The sequence below is a fragment of the Thalia democratica genome, chromosome 2 (assembly GCF_965202585.1).
Source record: "Thalia democratica chromosome 2, ktThaDemo2.hap1.1, whole genome shotgun sequence".
NCBI lineage: Eukaryota > Metazoa > Chordata > Thaliacea > Salpida > Salpidae > Thalia > Thalia democratica.
Window position 1 is genome coordinate 67754934 of NC_139166.1, and position 14661 is coordinate 67769594.

At 24.4% G+C, this 14661-nt stretch overlaps 1 protein-coding gene across 1 annotated transcript in view; it reads left to right on the forward strand.

Annotated features, from left to right (window-relative positions):
• LOC145828884 (splicing factor 45-like) overlaps positions 1 to 12092 on the forward strand; it is a 29704-nt gene extending 17612 nt beyond the window's left edge. Inside the window, exons 4-12 of the mRNA XM_082936630.1 lie at positions 7098 to 7179; positions 7675 to 7744; positions 8028 to 8096; positions 8668 to 8725; positions 9210 to 9303; positions 10824 to 11006; positions 11598 to 11675; positions 11731 to 11792; positions 12011 to 12092. Of these exons, the coding sequence (XP_082792756.1) occupies positions 7098 to 7179; positions 7675 to 7744; positions 8028 to 8096; positions 8668 to 8725; positions 9210 to 9303; positions 10824 to 11006; positions 11598 to 11675; positions 11731 to 11792; positions 12011 to 12092 (778 nt within the window). The remainder of the gene's footprint in view (positions 1 to 7097; positions 7180 to 7674; positions 7745 to 8027; positions 8097 to 8667; positions 8726 to 9209; positions 9304 to 10823; positions 11007 to 11597; positions 11676 to 11730; positions 11793 to 12010) is intronic.
• Positions 12093 to 14661: the final 2569 nt, after the last annotated feature.

The following is a 14661-nucleotide window of genomic DNA, read 5'->3' on the forward strand; positions in this document are numbered from 1 at the left end:
TTTATTGTTGCTTATAAATGAAATACAAATAAACAATGTTGACGTTTAAGTTGTCTGCTTTTAAAATATTAAACATTTGTTGTAATTTCCAAACATAAACAAAAACTTAAATATGATCATTAAGTATCAAATTAGACCTGAAGTGAGTTGAATTTAAATACCAATAACATATATTATTTAAAAATTCGTTACAAATACAGTATTTTTTTCAAAAGGTTGTTAAATTTAGCTTTTTTCTTACACTTAGATTGGCATGTGCCTAGTCTTGACAAATTAAATAATCAGTTGAAAATATTTTATTGAAAGACTCTCTTTACTAACAAGTTTATTCTTGCTTACGGAATTTGAACCAAATAAAATCATTGTTTCAGAGTAGACTACGATTTTTCATTGCAGACTACTTGTAAGCGTAACAAAAAAATACATTACAAGACTATTTACTCTGAAAACAGTTTGAAATGCATTGGAAGTATCGAGTTTTGTGACGAACTCATATAAAATCGCAAACACTTGAATTTATTTCTAGTACTTAAAAATGCTGGCATAGCTAACGTTATAACAAACAAGTTAAATTTAATTTGAAAGCTGTGGTTATACAGCTAGAAAACTATCATTCATAGTTAATATAAATGAGACCAGTGGTTGAATTTGCATTAACTACACTAACATTCCTTGTAATTTTGCAATCTTAAAAAAATCTTAAAAAGTATGCCCTTCTTTGCCGCATACATTCGCACTTTCAAAGTGATGATTCCATTAAGGCTAAAGTGTTTTCGATTAAGTAAATTTAAACACAGTTAAACTTTGCACTTTAACAACTGTGAAATTGAAAAAAATCAAAACTGAATCTGCCTTGGTTTTAGCATACCTACTGTATCTTTGCCACTCATTCAAAAATGAACGTGCAAAGTTGCGTGACAAGTTTACTGTCAATGTATTCTTTTTGATAAAATGCACTTAACAGAATTTATTGAAACAATTTTCTTAAAAATTTAGGCCTGAGATTTTTTTTCTGCAAATACTGTTAAGTATGATTTCCGTGTAGGATTTACGTAAATTAAATTGATTTGATTTATTTAGACCAGCTCAAGCCTGTTGAAGTTTTTTGGAAAACTCTGGTTATATGAAACCTAAACTAAAAATTGTTTTAAATATGATTACATTTTTCTTATTTTCTTAGTTATACTACAACATAAGTTATCTGTAGTACATTTATAACATTTTTGACTAAATTTGTAATATCTTTAGTGTGTTCAATTTAGAACTTAATACTAATACATAACTGTCTTTTATTTCGATTAAAGAAGTTAAATTTTGAAGCATACCCACTACAAAGCTAGAACTAAAGTTAGAAAGCTTTAAAACTTCCAATTATCAAATTTTTGTCACAAATCCTTTACAGTTAAGTGTGGACTCAATTAATTTAATGTTTCAGATTCAAAATTATAATTTTCTCAATGTTCGTGATTTTCAATGTAAAATCACAAACGCTGTGTTGAAAACTTTTTATATACTTAAACAACTACTTCATAATAATAATTACATCCCAATACTTTCAATTTTTAAACTGAAATATTTCGGCTAAAATATACTCTCAATTAATATGAAGATTAATTTTATCAGGTATTATTTAATTTAAATCTACTCTTAAGACTTTTTATTGTTAATAAATTAAGTAATAGTGATTAATGTTACCGTATAAATAGTATGTCTTCAATTTAAAATAAAATTAAAATCTTAACTAAGATGATTGTTTCTAATAGAATTAGAACTAATCTTAGTTAGATTTAAAATACCAATACTTTATTTTATTTCCAAATACTTCACATAATTAGTTCACATAATTTATACTAGTTTTAGCCCAAACAAAAGTTATCTGTAGTATGAAACAATTATCGGATACTTAAAACCTGTAGATTTTTGACCTTAAAATAATAATTAAGTACATTACTGTCTTTTGTTTTGAATAAAGAAGTTTGATTTCTAAAATGTGAAGCATAAAGCACTACGAAATTAGAAAAAAAGTAAGAAAGCTTTAAAAACGTTGAATTTTCAAATTCTGTTAGAAATACTTTACAATAAATCAAAGTTTTTTAAAATTGATTGTGTCAGTTGTTTCATTTTTGATTAAGATAGTTTTTTAAATTACAATTTTTTTCTATTCGTGATTTTCAATGTGAAATCACAAACGCTGGGTGGAAAACATTTTATATATTTGTGTAACTAATAGAACACCTGATATTTACAACTTTTCCCTTCAATTTAAAGCTGAAATATTTCAGCTAAACGAAAATCAGTAATAATTAGAAGACTAACTTTGTTTCTATACAACTTTATTTTGAATTACTTTGAAACTTTTTGTTGCTTATAAATGAAACAAAAATAAATAATGTTGATGTTTAAATCTTTTAAAATGTTAAATATTAAAGAAAAATAAAAACTTAAATAAGATCATTAAGCTTTAAATAAGAACTGGAGTAAGTTAAATTTAAATACCAATAATACAAATTATTTACAAATTGTCATATAAACTGTATTGTTTTTAAAGGTTGGAAGTCTAGCTTTTTTGCATTTAGATTGGCATAAGCCTAGTCTTGACTGATTAAATACAAAATTTAAAATAAATTTAAAGTAGTTTTATGAAAAGACTTTGCATACAAACAAATCTATGCTTCGTTACAAAATTGTAGCCAAATAAAATTATTGTTTCCAAGAAAATTATAATTTCTCAGTAAATTAATTTTTTTTGTAAACTACTGTAAAAGTACTATAAAACTGTTTATGATCATAAGCTAAATTGCACTGATAGAAGAAGTAAAGTTTTCTTGTGAAAATAATTATATTTTAAGTATTTTTCAATTGGAAAAAGTATTTTTTATATGGTCACATTTATTTAGTCTTTCTACTTAAAAAATTATTTTATTCCATACATAGTTTTCGTAATATATGTTCTAGAAACATTGTTAATCTAATTTTTTTTCCTATGCTTAGATCGCTTCTTGGCATATTAGGTATGAGATTTCAAATCAGTTTAAAGTAGTTTTTTTTTTAAACTTTGCTTAAAAACAAACTTATGCTTTGTTACAAAATTGTAGCCTAATAGAATCTTTGTTTCTGGGTAAATTAAAACTTTTTTTCAAATTACTGTAAGTTTACTACATTATAAACTTATTTATGATCATGTAAATAAGTTAAATTGCTCTAAAAGTATCTTATTCTAATCTTCTTATGCATTTTTTTTGTTAGATTAAAGTAGTTTTGGAGTCCTTTTTGAAATTATTGCACTGCATTTTTCGATGCAGATAACAAACATTGAATCTCTCCTGATGCTTTTTGATCTTTGCACTTTGTCTACATTTGTTTTAAAATGGAAATGCAGCATAATATTTAAACATCTATTTTCAGGAGTTGTTGCAATAATTTATTTATAATTTATGTGTGAGTAATATGTAATTATATTTTTGCAAATACTGATAAGTTATATAATGATTTTCAAACCAAGGTAGATATATGTAAATTAAACTAGTCTGTTGACTCATACATTTATAAGTTCTTTTAATTTTATGGAAAAATCTGGTTTATTTTAAACATGATTATAACGTTTATAGTTTATACTAATTTTAACCCTGACAAAAGTAATCGTAGTAATAAAATATTCATAACATTTTGCATCACATTGGTAATACCTGCCCATTGATGAATTTAAAACTAAAGAGAAATACATTATTGTCTTTTATTTTGATTAAAGAAGCTAAATTAAAAATGTCATACAAAAACTAAAAATAAAATTAGAACCTAAACAAAATTAGAACCTAAAGGGAATAAGCTCTAGTTCACCGTCAAAATTTCAATTTTTCTTAAAGATACTTCAAAATAAAGCACAGTTTTTATTAATAGATAGTTTCAGTTATTTACTTTTTTTTATAAAGTGTAAATTTTTTTGGTAACAATTTTTTCTCCATTTGTGATTTTTAATGTAAAATCACAAACGCTGTGTTGAAAAGTTGTTATTTTAAAAATTTACAACGTTAAAAACTAGTGACTGGCTGCGTTTGTAAACAGTTTTAGAGCTGAAACGTTTTGGCTAAAATAAATTTAGAAAAGTAATAAAACGATTAGCATTGATTTTTATTTTTGGTAACAATCAACTATGATTTATTTTGAATACTTTTTATCGCTTATAAATGAAGTACAAATAAATAATTTTACCGTTTAAATTTTCTGCTTTTAATTTTTAAAATATTTATAGTAATTTCTAAACAAAAATACAAACTTTAATCATTAAGTATCAAATTAGAATTGAAGTAAGTTAAATTTAAAAACCAATAATATATAATATTTAGGAATTCGTTACGTAAACAGTTTTTTTTTAAAGGTTGTAAATCTAGCTTTCTTCTCACAATTATATTGACATGTGCCTTTGACAAACTAAATATAATATTTAAAATCAGTTGAAACTATATTTATTAAAATACTCTGCTTACTAATAAATTTATACTTGGTTGCAAAAACGGAGCCAAGTAATTTTTTTCAGTTTAATATAAATTTTTATTGCAGACTACTTGTAAGCGTATTTGAAATTACATTACAAAATTATTCACTCTAAAAACAATTTGAAATGCATTGAAGTATTGGGTTTTGTGACGAACTAACATAAAATCGCAAACATTCAAATTCACTTCTAATATTTAAAAATGCTGACGTGCCCAACATGATAACAAATATGCTAATTTTAATTTGTAAGCTGTGGTCATACAGCTATAAAACTTTTATAGTTGATTCAAATGAGACCAATGGTTGAATTTGTATTAATTACACTAAATACGCCTTGTATTTTTGCAATCTTAAAAAATCTTGAAAAGTATGCCTTTTTTTGACATTTGCACATTCAAGGTGATGATTCCATCAGGACTAAAGTGTTTTCAGTTGAGTACATTTAAACACAGTTTAACTTTGCACATTTACAACTGTGGAATTGAAAAAAATCAAAACTGAATCTGCCTTGGTTTTAGCATACGTACTGTATCTTCGCACTCATTAAAAAATGAACGTGCAAAGTTGCGTGACAAATTTACTTTAAATAATGTATTAAACGCACTTAACAGGATTTATTGAAACTATTTTCTTAAAAACTAAGGCTTGAGAAAGTTTTCTTTTTTCTGCAAATATTGTTAAGTATGATTTCCGTGGAGGATATACGTAAATTAGATAGACTTGATTTAATAAAGACCAGCTCAAGCCTGTTTAAGTATTTGGAAAACTATCGTTATATGAAACCTGAACTATAATTTTTTTAAGATATTAAAGTTTTTTCTTATTTTTTTAGTTTTACTACAACAAAAGTTATCTGTAGTACATTTATAACATTTTTAATCAAATTTGTAATATCTTTACATTGTTCAAATTTATAACTTAATACTTATACATAACTGTCTTTTATTTCGATTAAAGAAGTTAAATTTGTAAATTTTGAAGCACACAACACTACAAAGCTAGAACTAAAGCTAGAAAGTTTTAAAACTTCCAATTATCAAACTTTTGTTACAAATACTTGACAGTAAAGTGTAGACTCAATTAATTTTACGTTTCAGCCTTTTACTTTTTCAAATAACAATTTTCTCTCTGTTCGTGATTTTCAATGCAAGATCACAAACGTTGTGTTGTAAAGTTGTTATAGAATCAAATTACAACTTTAAATATTAGGAAATTTTATATCACAATACCATAAATTTTAAAGCTAAATATTTTAGCTAAAATACACTCAAAATTAAATGAAGATAACTTATATCAGGTTATCAATTAATTTAAAACTAGTATGAAGTAGAAGTAATTAATTTTACCGTGTAAATAGTATGACTTTAATTTAAAACATAAATAAAATCTTAACTAAGATGATTATTCCTAATAGAGTTAAAACTAATGTTATTTAGATTTAAAATACTAAAACTTAGTATTATTTCCAATTACTTCTCATAAATATTATTGTTTATTTCATTGTTTTTCACCTGTGTACACACCTGTGCAGTGCATTGTAATGATTTCACTGTACACTGAAAACTTAGCAAAAATTTTTTAATTCTATTTGTTTCGTCGTTTTTTTACAGAAAGTTCTTATCACGTTAATTGCTTAACAAGACACGCACAACATAAAATTCTAACTATATATTTAAAAGACTAGTGTGCACAGAATTTATTTTGTAGCACTTTAGTGCGCGGAACTTTAACAACAGTTTAAGACCACTGGTTTTTTAATCATATGTTTCACTCTTTTTAATTGTATGCTATGTTTTTGTTTCTTTGAACTTTCTTCAGCATGCGAAGTTTTGCTCAGTGTTATTAGAAAAAGATTTGAAAAAAAGATGTAAAAACTCTTGAATTTAAAAGATTTGAAAGATATATATTACAACTATTATATTATGTACGTTCTGGTTGCTTTTAATTATGCTTTTCTCTTTTTTCGTGACGCAATCAATGCGAAGCCACAAACTCTGTAATTAAGACTTGTTATAAATAGCAAAGCATATAGTAACTGCCAAGAATCTTCTGTGACTAAAACAATTTAGTAGCTGTCGTAACACAGCTGAAAGAATTATAAAACAATTCAAACCGTTTAAATGGGGTGCACACCCAAGTGCTTAGTTAAGTTCTTTTGCAAAACTCTGACTGATTTGGATACTTTTTTCTTAATCTCAGGATAGTTTTTCTAACTCTAAACCTTTTTATTAAAAGAAATTGACATATAAAGTCAATTTGTTGTTATTTTCGTATTTTCTTGTGTATAAACTCGATAGCAGTTTTTTTAAACAGTTTTTCGTTTATGTAAATTTATATTTTATATGTTTTTTATTAATTTTTAGGTTATTTTTTGGTCATTCAGATTGACTTTTTTCTCAAAATAGTGGTAACCCTGTTTTATCAAAAAACAATTAAAACTTAATGTTTTTTTTAAACTTTATTGTATTTAATTTAGCTACAAACGTTTTTTTCTTAATCTTTTACTACTGTAACCGTTAGGATTAAATAGTTTGATGTTTTTAGTACTTTTTTTGTTGTATTTAATAAACAAAAAAACTTTAATAAAAGGTTATTTATTACAGAGTAAGAGAGTTAGAAGAACGGAGGAAGCGCAGAGCACAGAGACACGCGAGAACAGGATACGATCCCAATTCTCCTAATCCGGTATTTATTTGAATTATTAAATATTTTGAAATTATTTATTATGTTAAAATATGTAATTAAATCAAAGACACGCAATAAGCAAGTACGATCCCAATTCTCCCAATACAGTAATTATTGGAATTATGCAATTAAATGTATGAATTAACTAGTTTATATTTTTAAAATATGTAATTAAATCAAATTCTCCCAATCTGGTAGTAATTTGAATTATTATAAAATATTTTGAATTTAGAATTTGATCCCGATTCTCTCAATCCGGTATTTATTTGAATTATTATTAAATATTTCGAATTTATTTATATTGTTAAAATATGTAATTAAATCAAAAGTATTTATTTGAATTATTATTAAATTTTTTGAATTTATTTATATTGCTAAAATATGTAATAAAGTCAATCCGGTATTTATTAGAACTAATTATTGAGAATGCTATAAATTAAAGTTTACAAAAAAAATTTACATTGCTTTATTTATTTTTAATTTGTTTATTTTCAGGTAACAAGTCTGGTCTCCAGAGATTACGAAACAGAAGACATGGAATATGAAAAAGCTAAATCTGCTAGAGGTTTTGAAATAGTTAAATATTTAATTTTTCTAAAACTAAATGTGTTAAAGGTATTAATCATTAGATAACATGTGTAATAAATAACAAAATTAAGAAATTGTATTCAAGTTAGTATGAAAAATCAATACCTTTTATATATTTGTATTTTTTAGTTTGATTTTAATTAAACCAAAGCAGAAATAGCCCCTCCAAGCGTTTTGATGTTTGATATTTAATGTAAAAAAAGTAAAGATTAGCATTATATTATCTTACAGGTTTTTTTTTTAATTTATTTTATTTACAGCGGCCACCAAAGCTGCAATAGCGCCACCAAGCGTGTTGATGGAATCTGACAGCAAGCTACTGTCACAACGTTTGTTTATTATTTTATATATTATGTAAAATGGTAAAATATTATTTATAATATAAAATGGTATTTTATTTTTTGTAATTTTTTTTTATTTGGTTGCAGAGTATATGCTTGTAGTTTTACTTTTAAACAAATGCTAGATCACAACGTTTGTTTATTTATTATATTAATAGTTTAAAACCTTATAAAATTATCTGTTGTAATTTTTTTTGTATATTTACATACCAAGTTATTTGAATTTTTTCTACTTTTTATTAATTTTTACATTTTACTAGAAAAAATTGTTTCATAAAAGTTTGCTTTATGCTTTGCATAGTTTACTTTTTTTTCTAATTTATTAGCATTTAGTTTTATGATGTCACTTTTAAATAAATTTTTCAACGCTTACAACGTATGTTGATAAATTAGTTTGTTTTCAATTCGTGACGAAATTTGACTATATAAAATAAAATTTACAAAATAATATGATATAATTTTATTTTGACTTGAAGTTTTTTTCAAAATTGACTTACATCAAAATTTAATTTTCAAAATATTACTGTATATTTATTTTAATTAATTTAATTTGTTTTAGCTGCAACACCAGCGCCAGTCATGGGCAAGGGAGGATTTCAATTTGCTAAAGATCTCAAGTAAGTAATAAATAAATTAAATAAACTTATAAAATCTTTTAAATTGTTAAGATCTTTAGTTTGGAAAAATTTATTAAAATTAATTAATTTTTTTTTTAATATTGAAAATAATCATCAACAATTATAATATTTTTAAAACTTTAAGATTTAATCAATAATTATTAGAAATAAAAGTAGTTCAATTTACAATAATCAATTTGCTAAAGATCTTAAGTTTGTTTTTGATCTTAAGTACATAAATATAATAATTAAACTATTGAAAATTTGTTTAGAGTTTTTAATTTAAAAAGATAAGTGATCAATTAAAAAAGAACTTAATTGTAAGACTTTTTAGTTTTTATTAAGCCTACATTCATAAAACATGACTGTAGTTTTATAGTAGCTCTACTAGATTTCAATAAAGCATGTTACAATAAAATTTATTGTAAAAAAATAAATTTGTTACAATTTTTTATAATTTTTAAGTAAACTTCCATGTTTTCAGGGGATCTGTAGCTCACAAAATTATGTCAAAATATGGGTTCAAAGAGGGTAAAGGATTGGGAAAAGATAATACTGGAATGAGTCATGCACTTATTGTTAGTTTTAATTAATGTTTAATTAATTTAGACTAATAATTTATAATTAATTATTTAGTTTATTAAGTTTGATATTTAGTGAAAATGATACACGAATGCTAAATGCACTAATTGTTAGTTTTATTTATTTATTTGGATTTGATTGTAATTAATTAGTTATTTATGTATTTATTTATATTGGTAAAAGATCATACAGGAATTTCACATGCTCTAATTGTTAGTGTAATGAACATAATAAAATTCTAATAATAATATTTTTGATAAAGATAGTACTACAATCAGGGTTGCCACTTTACCTGGAAACCTGGAAAAACCTGAAATTCGACAATTTAGGCAAAAATAACTTGGAAAAATCTGGAATTTGAGAAATTTTGAAAATAACCTGGAAAAACCTGGAATTTTGAACAAAAAACCTGAAAAAAATCCTGGTATTTTAACTTTTCAGATGTTCAGTAGTAAAATTTTGATTTGACCCAAAAAGTCTATCATATAAATTAAAAAAATTTTGAAATATTTTAAATTATTATTTAAATTTATTTAAATAAAATTAGCTTTATATTATCTTTTCAATGTTTTTATGCTATATAAAACAGTTTCTTACCTTAAACTTAACTTTAAACCAAAAATAGACCCAAAAGTTTGTACTTTTCAAAATCTGGAAGAAATTTTAAAAACCTGGAAAAATTTTTGAAAAACAAGTGGCAACCCTGTAGAATGGGTCATGCTTAAATTTTTGATCATTGTTATACTATACCTAATATCAAATAGAAAGATTTTTCTCCCCTTGGTACAGAAGTTCTATTGTTGGGAGGTAAAATTACCCAATCTAATTGAAAAAATCTTGACACTTTTCAAAATTAGAAGAAAATCATAGGCACAACATATTATTTTAAGACTTGTAAAACTAAAAATTAATCCTTCAGGTTGAGAAAACGTCAAAACGAGATGATGATAAGTTTTAATATATAAACTAAATTCAAAAAAATAGTTAAATGATTTAAAAGTCTATGAAATTTTTTGTTTGTCCTAATATGTCTCCGTTATTTTATTCCATCAAGGTTTCATTAGTTTTCAGACTAAAAAAATATACAAATTTAGTCAAGGTTGGGATTTTGGTGTCATTTCTACTTTCATCAAAGTACCCTTAATTAAAAGCATATGTAAACTTTTAAACTTGACATTGTAAGCCAATAAACATTTTGAGCAATTTTCACATTCAAGTCTTATAAACAATTTTATAAGTTAAAAATTGTTTAAAGTTAGAACATAGTTAATATAACAATAAGAAAGCTATCTAATCGTAATAGTATAAAATATATAGTAACAACAAAATTATAGTAATAAATAAAATTTTGTTTTTAATGTCATTGAAAAAATTAACAAAAAAAGTTTTTTTTCATGAGTATTTTGTTTGTTTAAAACATCTTCAGATGATAAACGGCTTTTTCAATATGATTTTATATCATATTATATATTTAAATTTTACTTTTTGTAACATTATCTAACAAAAATTCCCCCAGGTTGAGAAAACATCGAAGCGCGGAGGCAAGATAATATCCTCCAATGAGCAGGAAGCGAGGAACCAGCAACAATTCGTGAAACCTGATATGCCTCCGCCTAGTTTCAACGCCATGCCACCTCCCGCTAGCTTGCAGAATGATCCATTGGCTGAACCTACCAAGATTGTTTGTTTGAAGAATATGGTTAGTAATTTTTTGATTGCTGTCGTTATTTGTATTTTAATAGGGCTGTAACGCACTCTAGCTACTCAGAACAACTCAGAATAGTTTGAATTTTTTGAAAATGTCAAGCTAGATTTTTTAGTTTTCAAATATTTTTAAATATATAATTATGTTAAACTGTTATTTGTTATCAGAGTTATTGTTTTAAGTGTTTATTTACTAAAAGTATTGTTTTTGAGTTTTTAGCTCATTAATTATTTTTCAATTTTTCATAGATTTAGGCTGGTTTTATTCCGGCTAGTTTTATGGTCTCAGGATGTTTTTTTTTTGCCAAAAATATAGCAACCCTGTTTTGAATAATCAGTTTGAAATAAACTAAAATTTTCTGACGAAATATATTTAAGATTAACGGGAAGTGAATTGTTTTTAAGTAATTAGTAAAAGCAACAAACAAAAGATTAAATATACAGTGCAAAACAAAATATTATGTAAAAGTGAAAGCAAAGTAACTAAATTGGTAAAATTTGAATAAGTTAGAATTTAATAACCATGTTAATATTACACTAAATTAACTTGTAAATAAACTTTTAAGAAAGTAAAATCTCATCACAGATGCGAGGTATACAAGTCCCTGATGAAAAAGCAATCAGAATATCCATTGAATTTGAAAAAGTATCATCTGCTGTGAGAGCCATGATTGACTTGAATGGGAGATTTGTATAAAAATGTATCTGAAATTATTTAGTTATTTATTGAATTTGAAAAAGTACCATTTGCTGTTAGGGCAATGATTGATCTCAAAGGGAGGTTTGTATAAAAACATTTCTTATTAACTTGCTTATATATTAGTATAAAATTAAATGTTAATATATCTAAATACTTGTTTTTTTTTTAAATATTAGTTACTTTTTAAAAATATGTCCTGATAAAAATATTTGTTATTTTATTCGAATATGTATGTAGATGTGGCTTAAGATCTGCCGAATATTTTTAACACGTAATTTTCAAATTTGTAATCTATTCAGATTCTTCGGAGGTAGAAAGGTGAGAGCAAATTTTTACAATGAGGACAAGTTCAAAAGTTTTCAGTTGGGAGAAAATATTTAATTTGGAAAGAAATGAGCTTTCAAAGTATTGTTGGATAGATTGAAATCGAATGGATAATCTTGTTTTTAAGGAAATAAAATGCGTAGTTTTTAAATGATAATATTCTAAAGCTTGTATAACTTGAACTCAGTGAAAGTAAAATTTAACTTTAATTAAAGCTGAAAGCTAAATTTAAATTGTTACTCATAAAGTCATTGTTTATGATATATGTATTATCAAATTTTAAGCAGTATTTATATTACATTCTAAAGCTATCTTATTCTAGATAATTGTATGAAAACTTTTTGCTAAACATTTAAGTTCATGTAATTAAGTTTTTGTGTAATTATGAAAACGACATTTCAAGTTTTTTTTAAGTACTTGACTTATTTTAAGTTTTTTTAGTTGAATTGTAGATTTTATAAAAACACTTAATTTGTTGATTTTTCAAAATTAACTTTAAAATTCTAATCTTTTTTAAAACTAGAACTTTTATGTTTTTACTTATAACTGTTCAAAATATAGTTTTAATTGTTTGCTAACAAAAGATCCTAGTGAAGTAACTTCACTGGAATATAAATAAAAACAAATTATACAGTAATCTTCCTTTATTCTACTTTCGATTATTCTAGGTAGAATAAGAAAAGATTACTGTATAATTTGTTTTTATTTATTGTTTTTACTTATATAAATAAAAGTTGTAAAACAAGTTTTTTTGAAATCAAAGTATTAAAAAGTTACTAGTTTAGTTTATGTTGCTAAACAAAAATATCATTTTTAACTCAAGCTTTTATCCCTTGTAATTTACAAACTTTAAAGTAATGTAAGTTTTATTGAAATGCTATTTTTTTCAATTGCATTACAATCTTTTATATATTGTATCTAAATAGAGTTTGTGAATTCTACAACAGCTTATTTAAATTTTTGTTTAAAAAATGCTTAATTTGAATAACAATTTTCTTAAAACCTTAACTGTAAATTTTTCAAGTACAAATTAATCTTTTCAAAAATAGATGTAATTTCTAATGCTATAAAAAAAGGATAGTTCACAATTCAAATTACAAAGAACTTGTTCACTAAGTCAAGTTAATTAAAAGTTTTATTCAATTGAATTACCTGACTTTTTTTCGAATTAAAGGACTAAGGTTCCATGATTTTAATACAATTTTACAATAAAGCATTTTTAAAATATTTTATAGTAATGTTACATGCACATAAAGATAAACCATATCCAAAAGGTAGAACTAATAACATCAATCAATCTAATTGGTTTATAAATTTTGCTAGCAAACTGAATAAAATAAGCATAGTAGTTTAAAATAACTACTAGCGGTGGGTAGGTGTAAAATTTGCACGAGCGGACAAAATTGCACGAAGACATTTTTGCATAATGGGAAATTTTGCACGGAGACATTTTTTCACGGGTTAAATTTTTAATTTGTTGTTATTTTTCTATTAATTTCAATTTTTATCATTAATTTAGTTTTATTTTACTGTTACCTCTTACCCTCGGTGGGTAACTTATTTTTCTTTTCAACTAATTTATTTTTGTTAATTCATTTTTCTTGTTTTTTTATGATAATATATTTTCTAGTTTTTTCAGATTTTTACTATCACTGTTTTCCCTTACCCTCAGTCAGGAACTTTTCTTTTTTCGTTATGTTTTTTTATTAGTTTATTTTAGTTTTATTTTACTCTCATGCAAAAATGACCCTCCGTATAAAATTGTAACTCGTGCAAAATTTGACCCTTGGTGCAAAATTGTCTTCGTGCAGTTTTGTCCCCTCGTGCAAATTTGTTTTGGTGCAAAAGTATCTTCGTGCAAAGTTGACCCTTCGTGCAACTTTGTCTTCGTGCAGTTTAGTCCCCCCGTCAAATTTTTTGTTCTTGCAATTTTGACCCGTTCCCAATAGCGCTATCATGTTAGTAATATTTTTACAGAAGTAGTTAGAATCTCTAAAAAATCTACAAATAGATATAACAAAAGATAGCAAAATAAGTTGTCTGAAGTACTGTTTTGATGATAACGATTTAAATTTGTAAAACACAATTACATTTTATATCGTCTAAGATAAGAATAACAATCCTAAAAAACCTAATTATGATTAATTATAAGTAGATTTGCAAATGTAGTGATAAGCGAGTAGCCTTAATTGATTGAAAATTATATTTTTTATTAAAATTATGATGTTTTTTTCAGTATTCAAAGTTCTTGGAAATTTAATAATTATTCGTATAAGTATGCAAATTGCAAACGTACTCTTATTTTAATTTTATTTGTAATTGAAAAATAATTTTTGTTTTCAATTTTAATAGTTTGCTAACAGTCTATACTGTATAAATTCTTCAAAACTATCTTATTTCCTGAAATAACGGAACTTATACATGACAAATCATATTAAAATAACAAACTGTACATTTGACAAACAAAATAACTATTTTATAGTTGATTTATAACTTTCATAAATAATTTAAGACTGAGTTTAAAAAAAATTTTAAGTACACATTTTTTTTTGTTGATGATAGCATTATGTATTTTTAGGTTGACAAAAAGGTTATCTTTTTTAAGCACTCTACCTTTAAAAATACT